Genomic DNA, 23,041 nt, shown 5'->3' on the forward strand with positions numbered 1-23,041 from the left:
TGTCTGTGTTGTGGTGTGTGTCCTGGGATTCTGAGCCTGTTCAGGGGTTGTTGCCAGCACTAGGCGACAGTTGCATCCATAAACCTGTCAGAAAGTTAAGACTGATCTGATTTTAAATAATTAGGCCTACATTATTTACTGTAAACATTTTCCCCTAGAAAGGGATGGAAGTAAGTTTCCTCAAAACTAACAGCCTAATGTTCCAACCAACCCTGGCTTATAAACCCCAGTTTCTACAGAGAGGGGGGGATGGCTAATTTCCTGCTGTTGCACATTAGGCCTACAGATCCTTACTGGGTGTGGACTGAGGGACATGTGTAGAACATTCACTGATGCAGAAAATCTACCTAGATTTGGTCAAACATTTCATTTTAAATGAGAGGCCTGTCCGCGTCATTTAACAAAGATAGCCTCACCTCCGTATGCCATTGTACACCTTGTGCGGAGTCTATTAACATAAGCATAAAGTAGCAAGTAACATGGCCTAAGAAAAACGTTTTAAAGGTAGGAGGCCTATGTGTTAAATAAAATGTGACACTTCGGCTACTCAGAGGTCGAAAATGTGCATTTGAGAAAAAAAAAAAAAACATCAGAAAAACATCAGGGTGGTTCGTTTGCTGAGACAACACCCGTAAAACATCAGGAACGTCTCCCGCTTTAGCTTATCACTTTTAAAATATGCTTGTCTCCGGCCATAAATTGGAAAGCCCCCGTATTCCACCAACAACACACGGCTAATTAGTCTAAGAAATACAGTGTGTTGATAAGATTTCAAAACATGACACAAATGGTAGAAACATGTAGATAAGTCGCTACACTGTCCAGAAACGGCATGTTAAACCCCCCTTGCGTCCACTCAGTGTTCGGCTTTGGCTAGCCTATTAATGGGAAGCGGAATGTTGACCCCGCTGCTGGGTAGTGATGGGTTACGACGGGGAATAACATGCCATATAGCTGAACTGCTGCTAATCATTTACTGGCGACGTATCCGTCATTTTCGTCAGAGCAACAGTTAATGCAGGTTTTCCTACCTGTTCTTGCTTCTGCCGTTGCGCTATATCTTTCTTAAAAGAAAGAAACAACAAAATAAGAAACACATTTGAGATTTAACAATCAAGTTGGAATTCAAGCGCTTGGGCAGAGAGAAGTGGATATACCCTATACGGACTTAATTGGCAGTGTTTAAGATTAATCTTTTCCCTCCTTTTCGGTAACACGGTTGGACTAGGTCTAATTGGGTTTGATCAACATCCATGTCCTCCTCTGTGGAGTAGCCTAAAACTACAGGTATTTGACCGTTACTTACAACCTATACCCTGGATATAGCCTACACACACTATGGGATTTGGAGCGCTGAGGATTGGATTTGTTGCTGTGTTGGTTCAGGTGAGACTCACTTTTGCTTTGTAGCCTACTTTAACACTTTGTAGAGCTACTTCATTATGCTTGAACTTGAAGTGTGGGGCAGTCATCAAAATAAATGTACACAACCTTTCTATTTTACAAACTTAATTTACAGAAATTGTTTTCTGATATTTGTTTTTGATCATAATTATCCATGGGAATTTTTCTGGGATTTGATTGGGGCATCTATGCAACACATTTTAAGTGCAGGGTATAAAATTGGTGTGGTTTGTAACCTGTTGGAGAGGTTGAAAAGGAGATGATATACCATACCCCCATGATATACCATACAGCATATATAGGATAACATTATGCGACTTTTTATTATTGCAGATACAATGCAAAATGGAAAAAAGTAAAAGTGTGTGATCACTTGAATTCCAGCTTTGTTATCTGTGAACAATGACAAACAATTCCATTGAAACTACAGTTTTAAATACAGTCATGTTGAAATTATATAGTAGAGAAGAATCTGTTGCATATTACCAGATCACCAAATTCATGATGATCACCAGCTGCTGATCATCATTAGTAAGGGTGTTTGATCTTGCAAAAATCAGTAACAGTAGCCTAACTAAAGACAAACTTTTCAATTGAGTCTATCCTGAAAGGTTAAAAAAGCTATAAAAGAATTACACAAAATTAAATAAAGAATTTGAAAGAATGGTAATTCAGAAGTTTAGCTTATGTTGTTCTTTAACAGTTAAATTATTTAAAAGATGCTTGACACTTGGATTGAAGACATGCACAGCACAGTGTGCTTTTGTTTTAATGCTCGCTGTTGTAAACAAGATAAGGTAAATGATATAATCATGACATCATGCTTCAGCTGCATAAATTCATATAATCCGGGAAGAATACAGAAAGTAAAAGTGTGATCACATGTAGACATGACAACCCATCTTCATCAAAACTACCTGAATTGTTACAATAAGGATTATATGTTCTAGAGAAGGAAACCATTCTTTGATATTACCTTCAGAGATGCGCAAACACAATTCTTTTTTTTGTATTCTTTATTTTAACTAATCTAAACCTAAAGACAAATCAAATCTAATCTTTTCTATTTCTTGTTTGCTGTTTGGTGTCTCATCATCATCATCATCAGTATAACTTTTAGAGTATCTAGGGAATAAAAGTTGTAATATATACAATATCAAAAGACTTTTCAAACCAAGAGAATAAATAAAACGAAGACCTCATTTGTAGAACTGAACAATTTATAGTTTCAGTATTTCTGTGAGGCGAGCGTGATGTATTTTGTTTGTCTGTGATGAGTAGTTTTAATTAGAATAGAGTATATGTTACATAAATTCCTTTTGGTATTACCATAGCGGATCAACAACCAAACCTAATAAATAAAACGCATGCAAGCTAACAATTTTGGTGGGCACATTAGAGTTTGGCAGTGATAGAAAAAAGGATGTATTTTATATATTATTTTATATATTGTATATTACTGTATGTATTCTTAAATGTGTTATATTCAAAAACTTTGGGGGGATTTACTACCGTAAGACGTAGGCTACCCAGAGTCTGTGTAGGCACAGCAGCACTGTGTACAATGCAACAATGCGCTGGAGACAGGCGCAGAACACATCACATTCTGCACCCAGCCTGACTGGTTCTGTGTTCTCTCCGAAGACGGTCTGTTTCAGATGCAGTGCAGAGGAGCAGCAGTGCTTGCCTGGACCCCTCCTCCAGGACTACACTTTCAAAGTGGCTCAGAGGAACCTGCAGAAGGACCAGGTGGTGGGGAAAGGTGAGTGTCACCTGTAGAGATACCAGGCGCTGGTCAAAGGCAGCTCTAACCTGTCCAAGGGACAGGTCTTGGGGTAGGATGATCTGACTAGTAGAAATACCAGGTGCTGGGGACAAGTGAGTCCATCCTGCACTGTGAGAGGAGGTGAGCGCTTATTCTGACCATGATACTGAGACCAGCCTTATCTTGCCTTGATGCGGCCCTTGGCCTGTGTGATCTGCAGTGTGAGAACCTGATCCATTCCCAGGCTTGAATATTTGCAGTGTGAAAAAAGGAAAGTACGGCTGCTCCACCACACCCACACCAAATCAATTCCTAGGTTTGAGTATCTGAGATAATCCTGATCTGTTCCAAATTCTGTGTAATCAACATTGTGAGAAGTCTGGTTCTGTGTGGCCCCAGGGCAGAGAGGTTTGATCTGATCAGCAGCATAACCATTCAAACCACAAGTCCCTGATTCGGGAACTAACTAATACCAACAAATTCCTTGGTCATTTCTCTTTGTTGCTGTGACTGTTTTTGGTCCAATCAGCAACATAACTAGACAAACCACAAACCCTTGATGTGTGCACCAACAGATACCAACAAACACCAACTAAAATCAACAATTTCTTTGGTCATTCCTCTTCGTTGCTGTAGCGGTTGCTCTAGCCATTTCTTAATAAGAGATACCTAGCAGGCTTTTTCAATAGTGGCCAGTACATTACACTAGCAAACTTTCTCTGTTGCAACTGAGCAATTATATTAAATATTATTCAAAGGCTATTTTGATGCCTCATTTTGAGCAAAACCAAGCAGCTGCTCGAGTTTCACAGAACACATTTTCTGAAATAAACTTGTGATAAAGCAAGAACATAATTGAGATATATAAATTATTTTGTAGATGTGTAATAAAAATGTAGCAGGTCCCTGCATGGGTTACTCAGTGAATTCTCATGAGGCTCTATGCTTGATTGATATTTGCCCTCATCAACTAGAGGAATGGTTTAAAACTGCCTCTAAAACTGGCATCATTTTGATTTAGAGTGGTGATCAGTCAGTTTCAGCACTTCACAAAGAGAATATTTGAGTTTGGAGTGCTTATTATCAGTTAGTTCTGAGCCTGTCTGTACATGTGCAGTGCCCCATATAAAGAATGCAAGCGTTGCTCCCTGTAGGCTAGACGAGTTAAGTGTGACACAGCGGCTGCTGCTCTCGGTTGTGTTTACCTATGCCCCTCTCTCACGGCCGGCTCCCTCTCATAGAGCAAAGTCTGACTCCACCACCACTACGCCTGGCCAGCACATCCCTTCCAATTACGGCCAGACTCCCCCAACAGCGCTCATGTGAAACTAGAGTTGGACTACTGAAACACAGATTATTAACCCTGTCATTGAGCGGTTGTACCATAAAACATGACAAACGTTTAGATTAAAAGATGTATCATCCCTTAGTCACTGTCCATGGAGTGAGTGAAACATACATTCTTATCTTTGAGTTACCCACAAAGGAATGCTATTACTGACTCAATTTTAGGTGACTAATAAGTTAGAAGCAGACAGATAGAAAACAGATTGACTATTTTAGGAAACATACCCCATACTATCCATGAACAAACCAGCTGATGAAACTATATCAAATTGGTACTCATTCTTGCTGACTCTGTCTCTTTTATGGCCTGCTGGCGTCCATTTTGTTTTCCCTGAGCTGAGTCCTTTGGCAGACACGAGTATCCATTATCAACTTTATTTCAGGCAAAAAATGACTCCTTCAGACAAAAAGAAGTGTGATTGCTCAGTCTGGGAGCACCAGTGTGCAACAACCATCATTAAATTACAGAAACTGTAATTATGAAGAAAAAAAACTCTTGGTTATCATTGTTGTCCAACACTTCCTAATGTCTGTGCCATTAGCTCAGATGCTCTCTGTCTGTGCTGTCTACTGGCGTCCATCTTGCTCATGCACCTTCAGTCCAAACCAGACTCCTCCGAGTCATTTATTTACCGAGGTCCGCGGGTGCACTTTACCACTGGACTTAGGACAGCTTCACAGCTACAGTGTAGATTAGGCTTTTATGGCCAACTTCCTTATTGCTTTACTAACTGAACATTGAACTGTGCAACCAGAGACATGATGCACTGTAGTGCTAGAGACAACATAGGCAGTATGCCCCAGGCGCTTATACCATGCATGAATACCAGGATTTTATTTGCAAGAATTCAGGAGTTCATTTTATACCCTATATGGATTTGTCCATCTTTATCCACTAGGTTGCTTATTACAAGAACTGTTGTTTCGTTTTTCCGAAAGAAGTAGCTCTGGCCTCTCTTTTGCAGTAATCAGCAGCATATGAAAGTTGTAGTTCTGGTGCCTGTCTTGTTCACACCAGGGGCGCCTGAAGGAATTAATGCTATGCAGACATCCCAAGTCTCCCGGAAGTTCCGGGAGTCTCCCGTATATTGATAGCGGCTCCCTGACCCCCGCAAATTAGATAAAATCTCCCGGAATCTAGAGTGAGCGATCAAGAGCGCGCATGCGAGACCGCGTGTGCATCTGAGTGTAGCGCGCACACGAGGGGAGAGAGGTGGTGCGTGTGTGTCTGAGCGCATCAAAGACAGAGAGCATCCTGATTGGCCTGTTTCGCTAAATCAACCAATCAGTTTTCAGTGTAGGCGGGCTTTTATGTCTTTTCTCCCGAACTTAATTAATCAGTTCAGTAGAAACAGGAGCGTCATGGTAGAGTCAGTGCCTCAAAAAAAGGAAAATATAAGACCCATTTCAAAGTGTAGGCTACCCTTGTCTCATAAGAGTAAAACATAATGATGGACCTAGTCTTGCACGCTGCACTGTTTGTAAACAGTGACTTTAGCATTGCCCACAGCGGGTTAAATGATTGCAAAAGACATGTTGAGGTGAGTTTAACAAGTGTCAGACTAGATGCCTACTAGATGGCTAGTTGCCAAGGCTACATGAAAAGACCAAACTACCAAAATCTACATATTTTATTTTCACAATTTCTATCTATAGGCCTTCCTTATTTGTTGTACTGACATTATTGTATAGGCTAAAGTTTTTTTTTTGGGGGGGGGGGCTTCGTGATGCCTCCCTGAAATGACTTTTTGCAAGTTGGGATGTCTGGCTATGGTACGCACACCCATCACCCCCCCGAAAAAAAAAAACGTTCACGCGTGGACAGTATTTTTCCTTTAGGTTCGTGCATACATAGCATAACAACATCCACATGCAATAATGCAACAACAACGTCTACAATTACCTATTCATTTGGGCAACTTTATACATCCCTATACAGGCTAAAGCTACCTTTAGTTGTGTTATAGCTACTGTAACGTCTGGCTTTAAACAGCTGTAATGCAGTCGTTCTGACAAGCACACCAATTGCTTAGCCAACCTTGTTCTTGCCCATCTTGAATAGCTCCTCTAGCTTTGTTGCCTCCATCCTTTCTGTTTTCGTTGTTTAAACTTGTGATATCCATGATGAGTATTGAGTTAGTGAATTAGCTCAACATTGTGTGCTGATAACCATATAGAAAGCCGAGTAAAAGAAAACAAGTAGCCTATGCGTGCCTGCGTGCGTATTCTCTCCTGCTCAAACATGTGTGCGCGTTAATTTTGATAAGTGTTCACTAACTTAATAAAAAAATTGTAAATAGCCTGATGGCATGCAACTAATGGGATACTGTGCATAGTTGGAAAGGTATGTTAGGCCAATATGGTGTGAATATACCCACACACAAGGTACATTTTCTCTCGTTGTTGAGTGATGGTACGCACAGTGCGTACGGACGTACACCTGCAGGCGCGCCTGGTTCACACACATCTTGTTTGCACACGGCCACATTTCTGTTTATTGCAGCGGAAAGCAGATTTGTAAAACCAAGCCAAAATATCTATGTACAAAATATTATTACTCTCTCTCCTGGTCACAGTACTTGTGTGCCCATGATATGCCCATGATGTGCAATTTAAGAACATTTAGTGGAAGTTACTGTGATATGATTTTAAAAGTAAACAGTTCGTAAGTTACTGTGAGTGTACTGTATATGACCTGATTTGAACTCTTCCGGTGGGAGTGGGTAGAAGCTCAGGAAGCAAGAAAAATATGAGAAACATGTTAAAAATGGGTTTAGCATGTAAAATGAGTAAATGGAAAATTGTACATTTACCTCATAACCCAGCATTTGTGTGTGTGTGTGTGTGTGTGTGTGTGCAGTGCCTGTGTCTGGCTGTGAGCAGGGCAAGGCATTGCGCCTGAACTCGACTGACGGGAGGCTGGTGGTGGAGGGAGACGGAACGCTGAGGGTCAGAAACACCCTGAGACTTCCTGCCCGACGCCACACCCTTTCACTCTTCACTTCCGGGTCAGGGACCGACAAGCGCTCGGTGCAGATATCTCTGCAGTATGACCCCCTCAGCCAACCACACAAACAAGTGAGTTTGTACACTGTAAAAGACAAAAAGTCAGGGCTGTCCAATTTATCAAATTATATTATGTTACAATTACATGAAACAGTCTAGTTTTGAATGAAACATAACTTTATTGTGTTCAAATAGTCATTCGAGCAATACATTTTTCTAATTGAATCACGCAAGGAAAATGTATATACTGTGAAAAAAATAAAAGAGGGTTTGTCACAGTTACTAAACCATAAAACAAAATTAATCAAGCTCATGTTTTTCTTGATGAAAATGAACACATGGGATACCTTGGTGTCACCATTTCATTGTCCCATGAGCCTTTGCAAGAACACTGAGTTTTCTTAAAGAGGGTTATGCTTAGAGACCTAGATGAAATATTCATGGAATTTCAAAGTGATTGTGTTATACAGGTGGCATGTGCTGAGAGTAGGCATTCAGATGTACTTAGTATTGCAACATCAATGTTAAAGGACGATTACTTTGATATTTAAGACTTGTGCTTGTGTTGACCTTTTTATCCCTCCTCCCTCCTTCTCCTCCTCTCCTCTCTCCTCCTCTCTCCACCTCCTCTACTCACCTCCTCTCCTCTCTCAGACGGACATGGCTCCCGCTCCAGTGGTCATACACTTCCCCCACTCCTCCTCAGGTTTGCACAGGAGGAAGCGTGACTGGATCATCCCTCCCATCAGTATCTCAGAGAACCACAGAGGGCCATACCCTTACATGTTAGTCAAGGTACAGGACTATTCATTTGCACAAGAATAAACAAAATAAGCAAATAAACTAAAGAAAACCGCTATAAACTAAATATGACCTCTGGTAACACTTTACGGTAAAGGGAAAATAAATTAATTCATGATGTATGCATTACTTCATTCCTTTATATCTTATGAATCATCAGGAATTGACATGAGTTCATTGTCTTTAAGTCATGACCTCATGCATGAACAGAACATTAGGTACAATGGGAACATCATCGTGATTTATGATTTCTTAAGCATGATCATAATGATTACATGAAGTTAAGGTTAATTGCTCATGGGTCTGACTTATTCCTATTTGTTGGACAGATTGAGTCCAGTCTGCAGAAAGTGACAAAGGTTGTGTACAGCCTCTCTGGTCCAGGAGCTGACCAGGATCCTAAGGACCTCTTTAGAATCAGTGCTTCAACCGGCTGGATCGAGGTCACACAGACTCTTGACAGGGAAAGGCGAGAGGAATACAAGGTAAGGGAGCAAGAGGTCGATACACAACAACTTACCTCACAAGAGTTCAGGTCACAACAGTTTAACTCTTCAGGCATCAACACACATTTCTGCAAGTACTTATTGTACCAGTGAAAAGTTTGGACACACATACTAATTTATCGTTTCTTATCATTTGGGGTTTTTAAATACAAAAAAACAAAGTTTTGAGTGTTAGATTTCTCAGAGTAGCCTTGGTTTACCTTTATGACTGCTTACCACACTATTGTGATCATGGCATCATCATGACTGAGAGAACTCCACGAGTGTGAAAAGCTGTCATCACAAAAGTTGTCTGCTTTGAGGAGCCATAAAAAATGTTCTCGTTTACACTATTTTGCTTACTACATGTGTTGTACAAGTGCAACTACATGTGTCACTTGTAGTGTCACTACATGTGTAGTACAAGTGCAACAGTGCAAGAATAAAGTCTACAGACCAGCATAAAATAAATATGGACATATAAGAGAATAATGTAGACAAAGTAATATAAAAACTATATCAGTCCAAGAATAGGTTGAAGCAATAGGGTTACAGCCATTGGTCAAGTGTTAAGTATTAAGTATTAAGTGTTATGTCAAAGTTTTGACCTTTAGTTTTGTTCTACAATGTACATAAATGAATACGTTTGTCCAAGCTGTCATCTGAAACTGTATCAGCCTCTACCACTTTGACCAACAGAGACAATATGTTAGTGAAATGTTCTCATCTTGTGTCTAAACCCTGTTAGCTCATAGCCAGAGCAGACGTTGTGGGATCAACAAAACCGGAGGATTCAGAAACTCCTACAGATATCATCATCCGCGTCATCGACCAGAACGACAACACACCAAAGTTTACTCAGGACACCTATGAGGCCACGGTGGAAGAGGCTGCTCCCGAAGGTGAATCCAGATTACCTCTGTTCATTTTACTGTTGTCAACAAAGTAACAATACAACAATACAGTGAATGTGAAATTGTTAGATTGTCTCTGCAGTTCTGGATGAGGTGAATGTAAGAATAGATTTGTTGGATTCAGGTGTTGTTTATGATTATCAGTTATATTTGAATTCATGAACAGTCTTGTTGGAATCCCTTTTTCTTGCATCTTGAAATTTTATATTATGCCTCAAATAAGGTTACATTTTGTTTGTCATGTTATCTTTCTGTGGCGTCTGACTAAGTAGATTGTTTAAATGTGTATCTAACAGTAATGTGTTTGCACAGGATTTGAGATTCTGCGGGTGAGCGCCACAGATGCAGACGAGCCAGACAGTGCCAACTCTGACATCTTGTACAGTATCATAAACCAGGACCCTCCTCCTGAGGGCTTGTTCTTTATTAACCCCATCAGCGGAGGACTCCAGGTCAAGAAGACTGGAATACTGGACCGAGAGGTTTGTGGATGTGTGTCTGTTTGTGTGGTTGTGTATGTGTCTGTCTGTATTTGTATTGTTTATTTTGTTTAGCATAATACATGCTGAACAAAATAATAAAATATGATAAAATACAGATTTTGTCAGTTGCTTTGGTTGCATTTCTTGCATCATGATTAACATTTGCATAACTAGAAGCACATTTCTCAAAACAATTTGCGCAAACTGCACTACCTACAGAGTTAATTACCAGCAAAAGCATGCACAGCAACTTGGTCAAAATGCTTAGTTTATGTCTCAAAAGCAAATATTTATCCCAAGCAATCAACATGTCAGTGCCATCTGAATGAAAAGTCCTTGTGTCACTGTTATAAATAAGATAGCCAAATGCTTAGCCATGTTGTCAATATAACAGTTCTGCAGTTGGATGCCAATGCGTGTATTTATTGTCATACAAGAATAAAAGTCCAGGCTGACAGCAGTTCTTTCCAAAACAAGTGTAATAGAAATGGCAAAATCATACTTGACAGATTACATATGACTAGTTCAACACTTTTGCATACTGTATAATGACTCAAGCAATGAGAAAATGCCTAAATGTTTTTGGGGGACTATTCAACAGAAAATTGGTATAATGCATTTTGAGCAACATCACACAAGCAATTGATGATGTAAAAAACAGCAGACAAGCACAAGCAATTGCATGGATGTACAACAGCACTTGTTATTTGTTCAAAGTAAAGAAAAACTGCTTGTATGATGTGTATAAGTGACTAGATGATGTCGAAGTTGAACTAGTTGTTCTGAGATCTGAGAAATGCAAACAAACTGAGAAAAAAACTGTATTACAATATCACAATAGAAAGCTAAAGCATGTTGTACTGCATGTCTACATTTCATGATGTTACGATGCTGAAAGAAGTTGCAGTTGCATTAATGTGTGGTTGAGACGACTTGGTGTTGTTTCTGTCTAGACCACCAAGCGCTACACGCTCACCATCCAGGTGGCAGACGACAAAGGCCAGGGTCGAGCTTCCAGCTGCACTGTCCTTCTCACCATCACAGACAGCAATGACAATGCACCCCAGTTCAAACAGGCCACGGTGAGTGGGGAAGATGCAGTCGACTAATCAATCAATTCTACTTGAAATACTTGAGTTATACTTGGATTTAAGGGCAGTCTAGAGAGAATGATGGAATATCACTTTCTGAAGGCCTTGGTAACTTGGATCAATTCATCTTGTATTAGAAAGTGTAATCTGCACACATTTGTGTGTGTGTGCGTGTGCATATGCGCTTGCGTGCATGTGTGTGTGTGAACCTTTCTACCCACAGTACAATGCGAAAGTGCCAGAGAACACTGCTAATGTGGAGGTGGTGAGGGTGATGGTGGAGGATGCTGATGAACCTCATACACCCAACTGGAACACCAAGTACTCCATTCTCAGTGGCAACGACGCAGGCTTCTTCAACATCAGCACCGGCACCAGTAAAGAAGAGGGCATCATCAAAACAGTCAAGGTAACCATGGCAACCCTCTTACAGAATCACATCTCATCTCAGTATCCCAATTTTTGAAGAGTGACAAAACATTTTAGTTCAAAGACCCAGAATAATTCCAGGGATCTTACTTTATGCCTGTTTTTTAAGTACAAGTGTCAAATAGGTATTTCTAAATGATTTAGAATGCTTAGAGAGATGATTGACAGCCAGCACTTACACTACTTTTGCTTTCTAGGATATTTGAACCCTCTTTGCCTGCCCACTATGTTGCAAGGTTTGGGCATTGCAAAGCAATCGAAGTCAAGTTATCTGATGAGCAAACTTGTGAACAACAAATTGTGAAATATCCCTACATTTATTTTTGGACTTAATGATTGGTGAACATCAGATATCACACACGGGCACTGAAGCTTCTAGACAACTTAACAAACTTTGAACTTGAACACTTTCTTTGCATTTTTCTTTCTTTTCATTTTTACAGGATCAAGAGCAAATGCAGCTGCTTTACAAGTCTTACTCTTATCTTTTGTGTGTTCTCAGGGTCTTGACTTTGAGCAGAACCGTAAATACACTCTAGTTATATCCGTGGAAAATGAGGTTCCTTTTGTGGTTCCCGTGCCCACAGCCACAGCTACCGTCATAATCGATGTGGAGGACCTAAACGAGGCACCCGTATTTGTGCCTGGGGAGAAAAAGGTTGTGAAATTCGAGAACCTGCCAGTAGGCAGTGAGATAGTGTACTACACAGCAACGGATCCAGACGTGGATATGAAGCAAACTATTTCGTAAGCATTACAGCTCAGAAACAGAACATTAAAAACTATTCTGACAAGCACAACGCCCAAACACATGTTGCAAAACTTTACAGTATAATGCATATCAAAAAACAGCACTGTAAAAGAACATTGAAAGCCAGTCGGCCAATAGTATCTATGTAGAACCTTTACTACAGAATCAGTTTTACAGTAAGCATCTGCAGTGATTGTGAGAATAAGTTTACACACCCCAGTTGACTAATGAGAGGAATAAAAAATCAAACAAGGGTTTCAGGAAATGGTCCGAAAATTATAAGACATTCATAGTATGGACTTCATAAACTACTTAGGCTTACTTTCGGGAAACTGGGCCTAGGTTATGACCAGACTGATTGCTGAGCCAACTGCCATGGAAATGTACATGTATACAGTAAGTGTGAGAGAGGTCCTCCCTCTCTGGAGGACGCTGTTCCTGCCTGACGTCTGTGTGTCTCAGGTATCGTGTGGGGATGGACCAGGCCGGCTGGCTAGCCATAGACCCCTCCAGTGGCCTCATCACGGTGAAGAGCCCCTTGGACAGAGAGTCGCCATTTATGTTCAACAACCAATACAAAGCCACTATTTACGCCATTGACCAAGGTATGGTGAGTGGGCCAGATGGAATACAGAGGCACACACACACACACACACACACACACACAGGCATAGTCATACGACAGACTTAAGTAACTATCCAGGGCTCGAAATTAACTTTTTTTCTCAGGGTCCCGCAGCTGTCCAGAATTCTACTTGGCACTGTCCCGGACTTAAACACCAGTGTCCCAAATTCAAGTTCTTGTTTTTTCCCATTCTACATAATAAACAGCATAATGATCAGTAACTTGCATCACTTAATTAACTCGTTTTGGTCCACCAGGTCAGTTCTGAACAATTTATTAAAGACCATTTTTATTAACATTAATCATCTGCTGTTTCACGCAACACTTATTTTCAGAGATTGCGCTTTTGGCTCTTTTTTGAGGTTGCACTAGACGTTCATTGTCCATCGTTTTGACGGACAGGGTTGTAAAACATTCCGTCAATAATCTATTTTCACGTGTCTTTAATTTCAATGTCAGTTTGGTGTGAGGTCATGGCCACAGATCTCAGTGAAAACAATAAGTAGCGTGGGAAATTACCACAAAGCTGTCAGATAGGCTACTCTCCTGCCACACTCTCGCCCTCTTGTGCACACTCAAATGCGTTCCCAATTAAATTAAGTAGCAAAGCGTAGTTAGATCTGCTGCAACTATGTATCTCGATGTAACAAGCTGTTTTGACATTGTAAACGTTCTCTAAGAAGAGTGTAAAGCAGTTTGCAGTAGCCTAAAGGTAACCACAACGTCGTCTATTGCTGGAAAAAATAGCGAGCGGCCTGGTCTAAAGTGCGTGGCGGGCCGGATCTATGATAAACTAATAAATGCTCGGCGGGCCGGATTAAAGTGCGTTGCGGGCCGTAGTTTGGACACCCCTAGCCTTAGAACTGCCACAGCGAAATGTCAAATGCTAACTTAAATAACTGTTTTCATTGTTATAGGCTACCTTGCAACACTATCTTTTTGTCAAATCGCAGTTGCGGTAGGCCTAGGCTATTTAGCTCAGCATGATATTGGTGACGTTTGTCTGTCACTGACAGAAAACACGTAGTCAGAGAGGGCTGTCACCTCGTTTTTTTAGAACACCAGTGTAACCTTAGGCCTGCACTATCAGTAAAAATTTTCACAATGTCATGAAAACAAATGCCATTTACCTGCCTGCTAGTTAGGTAAGTTAACCTCTATATCGGAAAGTGACCCATTAGGCCTACCGCCCGTGCCCTATTTTTGTGTCGGCCTATGAGTCACTTAATATTCATTTAACCAATACGGCGGATTCCTAAGGAAACGCAAGTACCCAGCCCATTTGGGTAACTTACTATATTTGTACCAAAAATAACATTGTAGCCAACAGTGATTTGAAGAGCAGTAGCCTAAACAGTGTTGTAAGGCTGCGTGTACAAAACCGCTTCTTTACAGATCAGCTGGCTAACGCTGCTTTTGCCAGCTGCCCGTCACGGCAGGTCAAATTTTGTATAATTTTATTTAAACGAGAAAGATGCGTTTAGATTCCCATGTGAACAGTTTAGGAAAAAAGTACCTATTTTGAAATTTGCTTTGCCATTTTTTCTACTGTCCCAGAGTTGTCCCAGAGTTGTCCCAGACATCATTGTATTGTGTCCCGGAAGCATTTTTTATGGTCCCCGGGACGTCGTGACATCGTTAATTTCGAGCCCTGTTACTATCTCACAAAATTCATTGTTCAAATTCAAATTCATAATTCAATTGTAATTGTATACAATCACGGAGAAAAGTGTGATTAAGTTCCATTTACTTCTCAAAATCGTAGTGATTACAGATTAAATCCAAATAGTTTCTTTTAAAAAAGTATGTAGACTATAACATTCATGATTTTGCCTGCCATCTTTTCGCCCTACTAGACAGGCTCAATTCATTTCAGCAAAGAGCTCAAATTTTGCGTTTTTGAGCGCCTTTTCTAGTATGCCAATCAAAAACGTCAAAAATCAAAAACATCTGCCCCTCCCTGCAGCGGAAGACAGCAGCCACATCCCAGCCACTGGTACGGCCACTGTGCTGATAGAGCTGGAGGACGTGAACGACAATGCCCCCGTCGTCCACCAAAGGGAGATCATCATGTGCAACATCAAGCCTGTGCCTGCCCTGCTCACCGTCTCTGACCTAGATGGACCTGGCTTCGCCAACCCTTTTAGGGTGGAGCTCAACTCCAGCCTCCGCAGCCAGTGGCACGCCACCATGAACAACAATAGTGAGGAGGGGACAGAGAGAGGATGTGTGTGTGTGTGTGTGTGTGATTGAGTAGGTGAGTGGGTGATTAGATGGGTTTGTGTGTGTGTGTGTGTGTGTGTGTGTGTGTGTGTATGTGTGTGTGTGTGTGTGTTTGTGTGTGTGTGAGTGTGTGTATATGTGTGTGTGTGTGTGTGGTTGAGAAGGTGATGTGTTTTGTGTGTGTGTTTGTGAGGGGCCATATGATATAAATAATCAAAGTTTATATGTGATGGTATAGACTATTTTATTCAGCCCAGTCTATGTTCTAGCCTCTGCTGAACCTGTATCTAAATTCTGTTTTGTGTTTCAAGAGACTGGAATTCTGCTCAGCATGAAAAGTGCTCTGAGCCAAGGTGTCTACGACATCATGCTGACGGTCTACGACAACGAGGGCTTGGGTCAGGTGAACACACTCGAGGCCAAGGTGTGTGACTGCACAGGAAGTGACAACAACTGCTTTGAAATCCGAGCCGCGGGGTTTGGCCTGCCAGGGATCATGGGTGTTCTGGGTGGCATCCTCTTCTTACTCCGTAAGGGGACATCATTGTCTATGCTCTTCTAATTGAGATCTTCTAATTGTTTACTCTTTACCGTGTTAGGTAATGTGATTACGTGAACGCTGGGGTTTACAAGTGCGTGTTTAGTCCACTAGTGTATGTTTTGTGTACCAGTGTGTGTTTAGTGTGCTAGTGTGTTTATTGTTCTAGAGTGTGTTCTGGGTATTAGTGTGTTTAGGGTGTTAGTGTGTTTATTGTTCTAGTGTGTGTATATTGTACTAGTGTGTGTTTATTGGAGTAATGTGTTTAGTGTACTACACGTAGTGTGTGTTTATTGTATTAGTGTTTGTTTGGTGTACTAGTGTGTGTTTAGTGTAGTGTACTAGAGTGTGTCTTCCTCGTGCAGTGGTGCTGCTGTTGTTGATGCTGCTGGTGAGGAGGAGGAGGGTGGGGGGGAAGAAGGAGGTTGGAGCTGTGGAGGATGACCTCAGAGACGAGCTCCTGTACTACAATGAGGAGGGCGGAGGAGAAGAGGACAAGGTGAGGCAGTGACAGCCATGAAAACACATACTAAACATCGAAATAAACAAAGATTTCAGAGCAGCCCCATAGTTCTAAAATCGTTGACTTTTTTTAGGGCTGGAAATGAATAAATGGCCATTGAAAAAACAAAGATAGAGCTAACCACAACCAATTAAGCAGCCAGTAAAAGCTAATGATTATCCTGATAAACACCAATGCTTCCTGGAAATATATTTGTATAATTGCTTGAGTGGTCGTGATTAGCCCTACCTTGTTTTTTTATGTCCATGTATTCCTTTCCAGCTCTCCTTAAAGGGACACCAGGCAAGCCTGATGCTTTTTCTCTACGAAACTCCCCCTCGCTCGGTCTGAAGCTCTTTTCCTTTTCTTTGCATCTTCCGTCAAGGGTTTTCGCTGCTTCTTCGCCGGCTCTGCCATTATACACACGTTTGCAACAATCTCTAGCGTTTCGTTAGCCTGCCTCTGTGCTGTAAACTGATCCTGCTTCGGTCGGCGGGTAGGATACACCGAACTTGCAAGTGGGATATTCTTCCTACAGGCAGTAGGGGCGGGCGAGAGAGCTTTCATTTGCCCCGTAATGAGTCATTTAACCATATACCGATTTACGAAGATGATTAATTAACACGTAAACGTTGCCTGGTGTCCCTTTAATCTACAGCTCCTCCTTCAAGTTCAGCCTGTTGCTGACATAGGCTACTTGCAATCTTGGATACTGTTGAAGCTTCTATGTTGGTGTTATTTTTTGCACACCTGCACCACCGGCCTCTACCCACTGCAACTTCAACGAATAGGCAAAATGGGAGGAGTGGGGCTAGCTGAAGAACTGTTATTGGATCAATCCGGTGTCAGTATGAAAAATGAACCAATGGGCCACTGTCCTTGCTTTGGGCCGATCGTTGGCAATCTAATTCAATTGTATATTCTATCAGCCCAAAGGTGCGTCTGCCACCGGGAAAACGCAGATGGCCAGTCCGCCCCTGATGCAGTATAAGGATAGGCTATGAACCTTTAGTATGCAGAGTGTAGGATATAGTATGAGGAATGGTGTATTGTGTGATAAGTATATGTACTTTAGAAATGTAACCCCCTCCCTCCCTCTCTCCTTTGCTCTCTCAGGAGTTTGACCTGAGCCAGCTCCACCGAGGTCTGGACAACAAGCCTCAGGTCTACCGAGACGATGTGGCCCCCACTCTCACTGCTGCCGCCCCTGTGTATCGCCGCCCCACCAACCCTGACGACATTGGCAACTTCATCTTTGAGGTTAGCTGGTTCTGTTCTACCTTATTGCATGGTTGTGTTGTTACAAAGGGGATACGATGGAAAGTGTTACTGAAATCTCCTACTGTCTCTGCCATTTTTGAGCTCCTTGATGATTGATTTCTTATGGAGGTAGTTCAGGTTTGCAGAGTAGGTCAGTAAGTCAGATGAGGATCAGTAGCACTCTCATCTCCCTCATATATGTTAAAACAAAGTAGAGGTCTGCGCGGGACTGATTTTTCAGTCCCGCTCCCGCAATATTCTGTCCCGCTCCCGCATTAATGTGTCAGTCCAGCTGAACTATAGTTATGAACACTACTTTAATCATTTTCAAATTTAATTTTAAGCACATATTTAATTTGCGGGAGTGCAGTGAATCATTGGTTTGTCCCGCACCCGCGAACGCACCTCTCTCATTCCGCCCGCTTCCGCAAAGAGCTTTCAAAAGTTGTCCCGCGCCGCACTCTTTTGCGTCGGGTCCCGCGGGTCTACCGCGGGAGTGCAGACCTCTAAAACAAAGGCCCCATTCTCTTTCAGTCAAAGCACTTTGAAGTCAACCAATGTTAGGCTTATTTTGCTCAGACTGCAATGAGGTTGAAGTAAGTAAGTAAAGTCAGTAAAATGTATTTCTAAAGTACATTTATAGACCGCTTACGCTGACCAAAGTGTTGTACAGAGTGCAAGTAAACAGATAAAAGTATGTATACACATGCATCTACACATTAAAAAGAAACAGCAAGGGGCAAACACAGAATTACAGACAGAGCAAGTTGGACATTAAAGGGCCAAGAAGGCTAGCCTGGCCCCGCCCACCTAGATCTTCTTTCAGGGAGATTTAATCTGAAATACCATAGTTTATAACCGTTTCCCTCACACAAGAAAAATGTCTTCAGTCAATCAGCGATGAGAAGGGAAGACGAAACCGAAACTTATTGTGATAAACAGAAGCAGCACCACCTGCTGCAAACGTCAAAAAATGCAGTTGGAAAAATGCAGAAATGTATTTACAGCAAAGGTAGACCCACATATATTGTTTCCTGACTGTTGATGCTGTTTATTGTCAGTTTGTAAAGTTCAGGCGAGGTAGGAAGTACTGTAACGTTAGAAATCTCTGAACAATGTGATTGGTAAGGCTGGACCAATGATTTCAAAGTTAGTTCCCATTGCGATGCAAGTGTTGTAAACGTTTCCCAATGGAGAGTCACCAGACTTTATTCACTTTGTGAATGAGTTTTGATACCTACGATAACAGTCTATGTTAAGGCCAGAGAGTACAGATGAGTTTTAAGCCCAGGTTTAAGCAGCGATGGAGGGGGTATTTCTTATGTGAAGTCGCAGCGGATACCACAAGTGTGGAGCAGATCAGTGGCACTCTCACCTCCCTTATCTCTTTTAAGGATGTTGGGAAAAACCCAAAGGTGGCATTCTTTTTCAGTTGAAGCACTTTGACTTCAATGCTTACTTGCTTCAGACTGCAATGAGGTTGAATGAATGAAGCATGTGCTGTTATATGGTAGTAACATGGAATAAAATCTTCAGTGGGGTGCCTGGATAAGTAGATGACCTCGAGATGGACAATGCATTTGCATTGGTTAGCATCCCGTATTCTGTTGTGCGTTTGAACTTGACTGTGACATTATGTTGTGTCTGTCCTCTCCCCCAGAACCTGGCGGCTGCAGACGGTGACACGACGGCGCCCCCCTTTGACTCGCTGCTGGTGTTTGACTATGAGGGGGCAGAGTCCATCTGCAGCTCTCTCAGCAGCCTGCAGTCCAGCAGCTCGGACAGAGACCAGGACTACGAGCACCTGCAGCATTGGGGTCCGCACTTCAGGAAGCTCGCCGACATGTATGGAGGAGGCGAGGATGACGAGCTTTGAACACCAAGAGTCACCAAGGGTTGGGGTGGGGGGTCATTATGTTAAGGAAAATACTTTACCTTAGCTCTTTATCACAACACTGACATAGCTGTCATGATTACAACAACTAAAGCAACATTTCCGAGGTATGTTTTCATGGGAAAATAGTCTTGGTGTCATCTTCAAATTAATTTTGATAGCATACAGTCAAAGTGAAACACTGGTAAGCATGGCAGGCATTTCCACCAGCTGTTCCCATTTGCACTGTGTAGTCCTGTATTTCCAGACAGGATGGGAGAAGTCCAAGAAAAGTTTATATAGCGTGACAATGACGTCTATATCACCAAAATACACCAGTTAGCATGCTAGCAAGCTTTTAGAAGTCCCAGTTATATGCTGTTGTCTTTTATGTCTCTTAAGTACTTTTAAATTGTTAGTTTTTTTTTATCTAAAAAGGCCCTCCATAGTGCTGCTTTTCAAAAACAATACTGTAATAATGTCAAAAGCAGTGACTTTGCCTGTTTTTGCTGTAGCCTATATTAGTTAAGTAGCCTACAGTAAAGGTTGTGTCATGTAAATGTACCACAGAATATGATATTTCCCGTGCTTTACCCCTGAAATTGCTGTATTAGTCGCATGATGGGATGATGTTAAGTGTATTTCTTTGTGTTTGTGTGTCAGATCTGGCTTTAAAATGATCATTTTACAAGGGTCTTTAATCAGGGGGATTGTTAACAATAAGGAAAGTGAATGTGATGAGCATTTGAATTGATGTACCATAGGCCTATTTTCCGGACTATAAGTCACTCCTGAGTATAAGTCGCATCAGTCAAAAAATGCATCATGAACAGGAAAAAAACATATAAGTCGCACCAGACTATAAGTCACATTTATTTAGAAAAGTATTTCACAAAATCCAAAACCAAAAACAGAGACTATGTAACTGGATTATTGAGGCCAAAAAGATTAATAATGAAGACGAAGGAGTGAAGGCAGCCAAGAGGAGGACAGGAAGGTAATTGCAAAGCAAAAGTTTCACTGAAAGAAAATGCCATGTGGTACACCAAAATGTGGAGAATACAATGCAATCAAGCATTTTGGGCGATGTGGAGTCACAAGCTGTCAGCAGATTAAATGCTCACGAGAGAGAAAAATATGCAGTTTTAGACATCACTGAAGCAAGACAGGCGATAGGCCTAGGCCCAACGGTAATTGTAAAGCAATTTACAAAAGATTCACTGAACAAAAATGCTGATATGATACATGAAAATTTAGCTGAAAATGTGGATAATGCAATGCAATCAAGCATTTGGGGCGATATGGAGTCACAAGCTGGCTGCAGATTAAATAGGCTACTCATGATAGAGAAAAAGACGGTTTTAAAAGGACGTGACCGAAGCTAAGGGAAGCCAGGCAATAGGCCTATAGGCCCGACGGTAATTGTAAAGCAATTTACAAAAGATTGACTGAACAAAAATGCTGATGTGGTACATGAAAATGTAGCTAAAAATGTGGAGAATGCAATGCAATCAAGCATTTTGGACAATGTGGAGAGACAAACCGCAGCAGATTAAATGCTTGAGAGAGAAAAAGATGCGGTTTTAAAAGGACGTGCAGACCGAAGTTGCAGCAAGCAGGTGATATTTAGAAATTTATTTCACAAAATCCAAGACTAAGAACAGACAGACTATGTAACTGGACACATTGAGGCCAAAAATATTGAGAATTCTACAGGGAATGTTGAAGATGAAGGAGTGATACAAGCAATTATTAAAGAAGAGTTTCTGCTTGAATTCAAAGTATCATTTCAAATTATTCAATAGGCTACATTTAAACTATACAATGCTCAACTGACAGCAGCACCAAACAGTTACTGAATTTGCCTATATGTAAAGAGCTAAATTACCTAGATTGTAGTTGACGTTAATCACTGTAAGACAACTGAAACAACACAAAATAAATAGGGCTGTTGCTGGAATATTTATATTAATATATTAATATATATATAAATATATTATATATATTTAATTCCTGTAGGCTATACTACATTGCTGGTACATTTTGGAACATTATAGCTACATTAACTAATCTTTAATGTCTTCCAGCAGCCTATCGTATAGGTTACCGTATATTAGTTGGCTGCATGGATATGACTTGATGTTTTGTAGCCTACATTTCCATCAGTCTACAGCCCATCTTTACCATGATAATTAACCCTTCCAAGATAGAACCCTTTCGACGCTCTACTTTGAGAGACCAACCACCACTCATGCCATCGATGTTGAATTTTGTGCGTCTGACGGAAACTGATCAATCTGACCAACAATTAACATCGATTTGACACTCTTTTGCTGTCCGGGGTTGCAAATCATTCATTTAGAACATTTAAGTTACGCTGTTTGTTATTATAATCACAGCACGGCCTTAGGTTATCATAACCACATAATTAAGCTACATTATCGCAATTAATAAGTCATCATAATCATCATCGTCAGCATGGCATGTCACACATAGCCTGCTCCACCACTGAGTTCTTATAGCCGCAAGGCTCCACCACCTGCTCACTGTCCCTCTGTATGCGTGCTTACATCCTCGTTCAAACTCAACGAACTTCAACATGTTGCTGACATTTGCTAGCCTACTTGCAATATTGTATTTTTGAATTTTCATTGGTGTTACTTTTGCACTATTGTCACTATCCGCCGCAATTTCGTGTAGGCAACTTCGATTAACTTCTGAAATCCTGGCTCTGGCCTAAAATGCGAGGGGTGGGCCTGACGTGAGCTGTTATTGGATCAGTCGAGTGTCAATATGGAAATGTAACCAGTGGGCCGCTGATTGTCCTTCCTTTGGGCCGATCGTTGGCCAAAATGATTAAATTATATATATAGCCTATTCTATCGGCCCAAAAGGTGCGTCGGCCCACCGGGAAAATGCCCGGTATGCCAGATGGCCAGTCCGCCCATGCATTTTACAGCGCTGTCTAAAGTTAATCTAATAATGGAGCGGCCTGAATGCGGGACTATTGACTGGACGGACCAACTCTGACTTCAATTGAACCCCATGCAGAGACAAACATACACGCGCGCGCAGGACCACTTTGGGGGTGCCTCTTTCTCTCTCAGCAGGATTTGTCACCGCTAAAGTCAAATTATAGCCTATAGATGCTTCTACATCAACCGCTATCTACAGGAAAGGAAAACAAACGTTTAGCGATCAGGAACCGTCAGGAATTTTGCAAACACAGAAGCATGACAGCCTATTCACCCCTTGCAGACACGTGACTTAAGACTTAAGTCACGTGACGGCTCCATGCTGGACGGCAAAAAGATGGGAGACAGATGGCAAATTACATTATGTCATAAAGATTATGATGAACTGAACACCATTACTATAACATCTTTGTAGTTCAATGTATTGCTGTTTGGGGTCTGATAGTCAAAGAAGATGCCAGTGGTGTTGTTAGATGAAATGGGTCATGATCGCAAATGTAAAGTTATTAAAACTGGTGGTAACAGCAAGGGGAGATAACGTTACGTTAGGCTACTGTAATTAACATTATG

The 23,041-nt window shown here is 41.4% G+C and overlaps 2 protein-coding genes across 2 annotated transcripts in view; both read left to right on the plus strand.

The window, feature by feature from the left end:
• The window catches only part of LOC121723244 (B-cadherin-like), a 58,455-nt gene extending 55,324 nt beyond the window's left edge, over nt 1-3,131 (plus strand). Inside the window, exon 17 of the mRNA XM_042108764.1 lies at nt 3,049-3,131. The gene's annotated coding sequence lies outside the window, so the exon portion shown is untranslated. The remainder of the gene's footprint in view (nt 1-3,048) is intronic.
• Nucleotides 102-20,184, plus strand: LOC121723238 (B-cadherin-like). The gene is made up of 16 exons (XM_042108753.1): nt 102-1,386; nt 3,049-3,166; nt 7,377-7,594; nt 8,177-8,317; nt 8,653-8,808; nt 9,557-9,710; nt 10,035-10,204; nt 11,158-11,286; nt 11,519-11,704; nt 12,227-12,471; nt 12,938-13,080; nt 15,067-15,303; nt 15,635-15,853; nt 16,227-16,360; nt 17,480-17,623; nt 19,284-20,184. Exons 1-16 carry the CDS (start codon nt 1,339-1,341, stop codon nt 19,497-19,499), a joined length of 2,658 nt encoding a protein of 885 aa, XP_041964687.1. The 5' UTR covers nt 102-1,338; the 3' UTR covers nt 19,500-20,184.
• Nucleotides 20,185-23,041: the final 2,857 nt, after the last annotated feature.

The sequence above is a fragment of the Alosa sapidissima genome, chromosome 11 (genome assembly GCF_018492685.1).
Source record: "Alosa sapidissima isolate fAloSap1 chromosome 11, fAloSap1.pri, whole genome shotgun sequence".
In the NCBI taxonomy this organism is placed as follows: Eukaryota; Metazoa; Chordata; class Actinopteri; order Clupeiformes; family Clupeidae; genus Alosa; species Alosa sapidissima.

What these genes read in the sequence shown, in the direction of transcription:
- LOC121723238 (XM_042108753.1), top strand. Translation starts at nt 1,339, where the DNA reads ATGGGATTTGGAGCGCTGAGGATTGGATTTGTTGCTGTGTTGGTTCAG. An exon ending in CTGGAATACTGGACCGAGAG is followed by an intron (nt 10,205 to 11,157) that starts GTTTGTGGATGT and finishes GTTTCTGTCTAG; the next exon opens with ACCACCAAGCGCTACACGCT. An exon ending in GATATGAAGCAAACTATTTC is followed by an intron (nt 12,472 to 12,937) that starts GTAAGCATTACA and finishes TGTGTGTCTCAG; the next exon opens with GTATCGTGTGGGGATGGACC.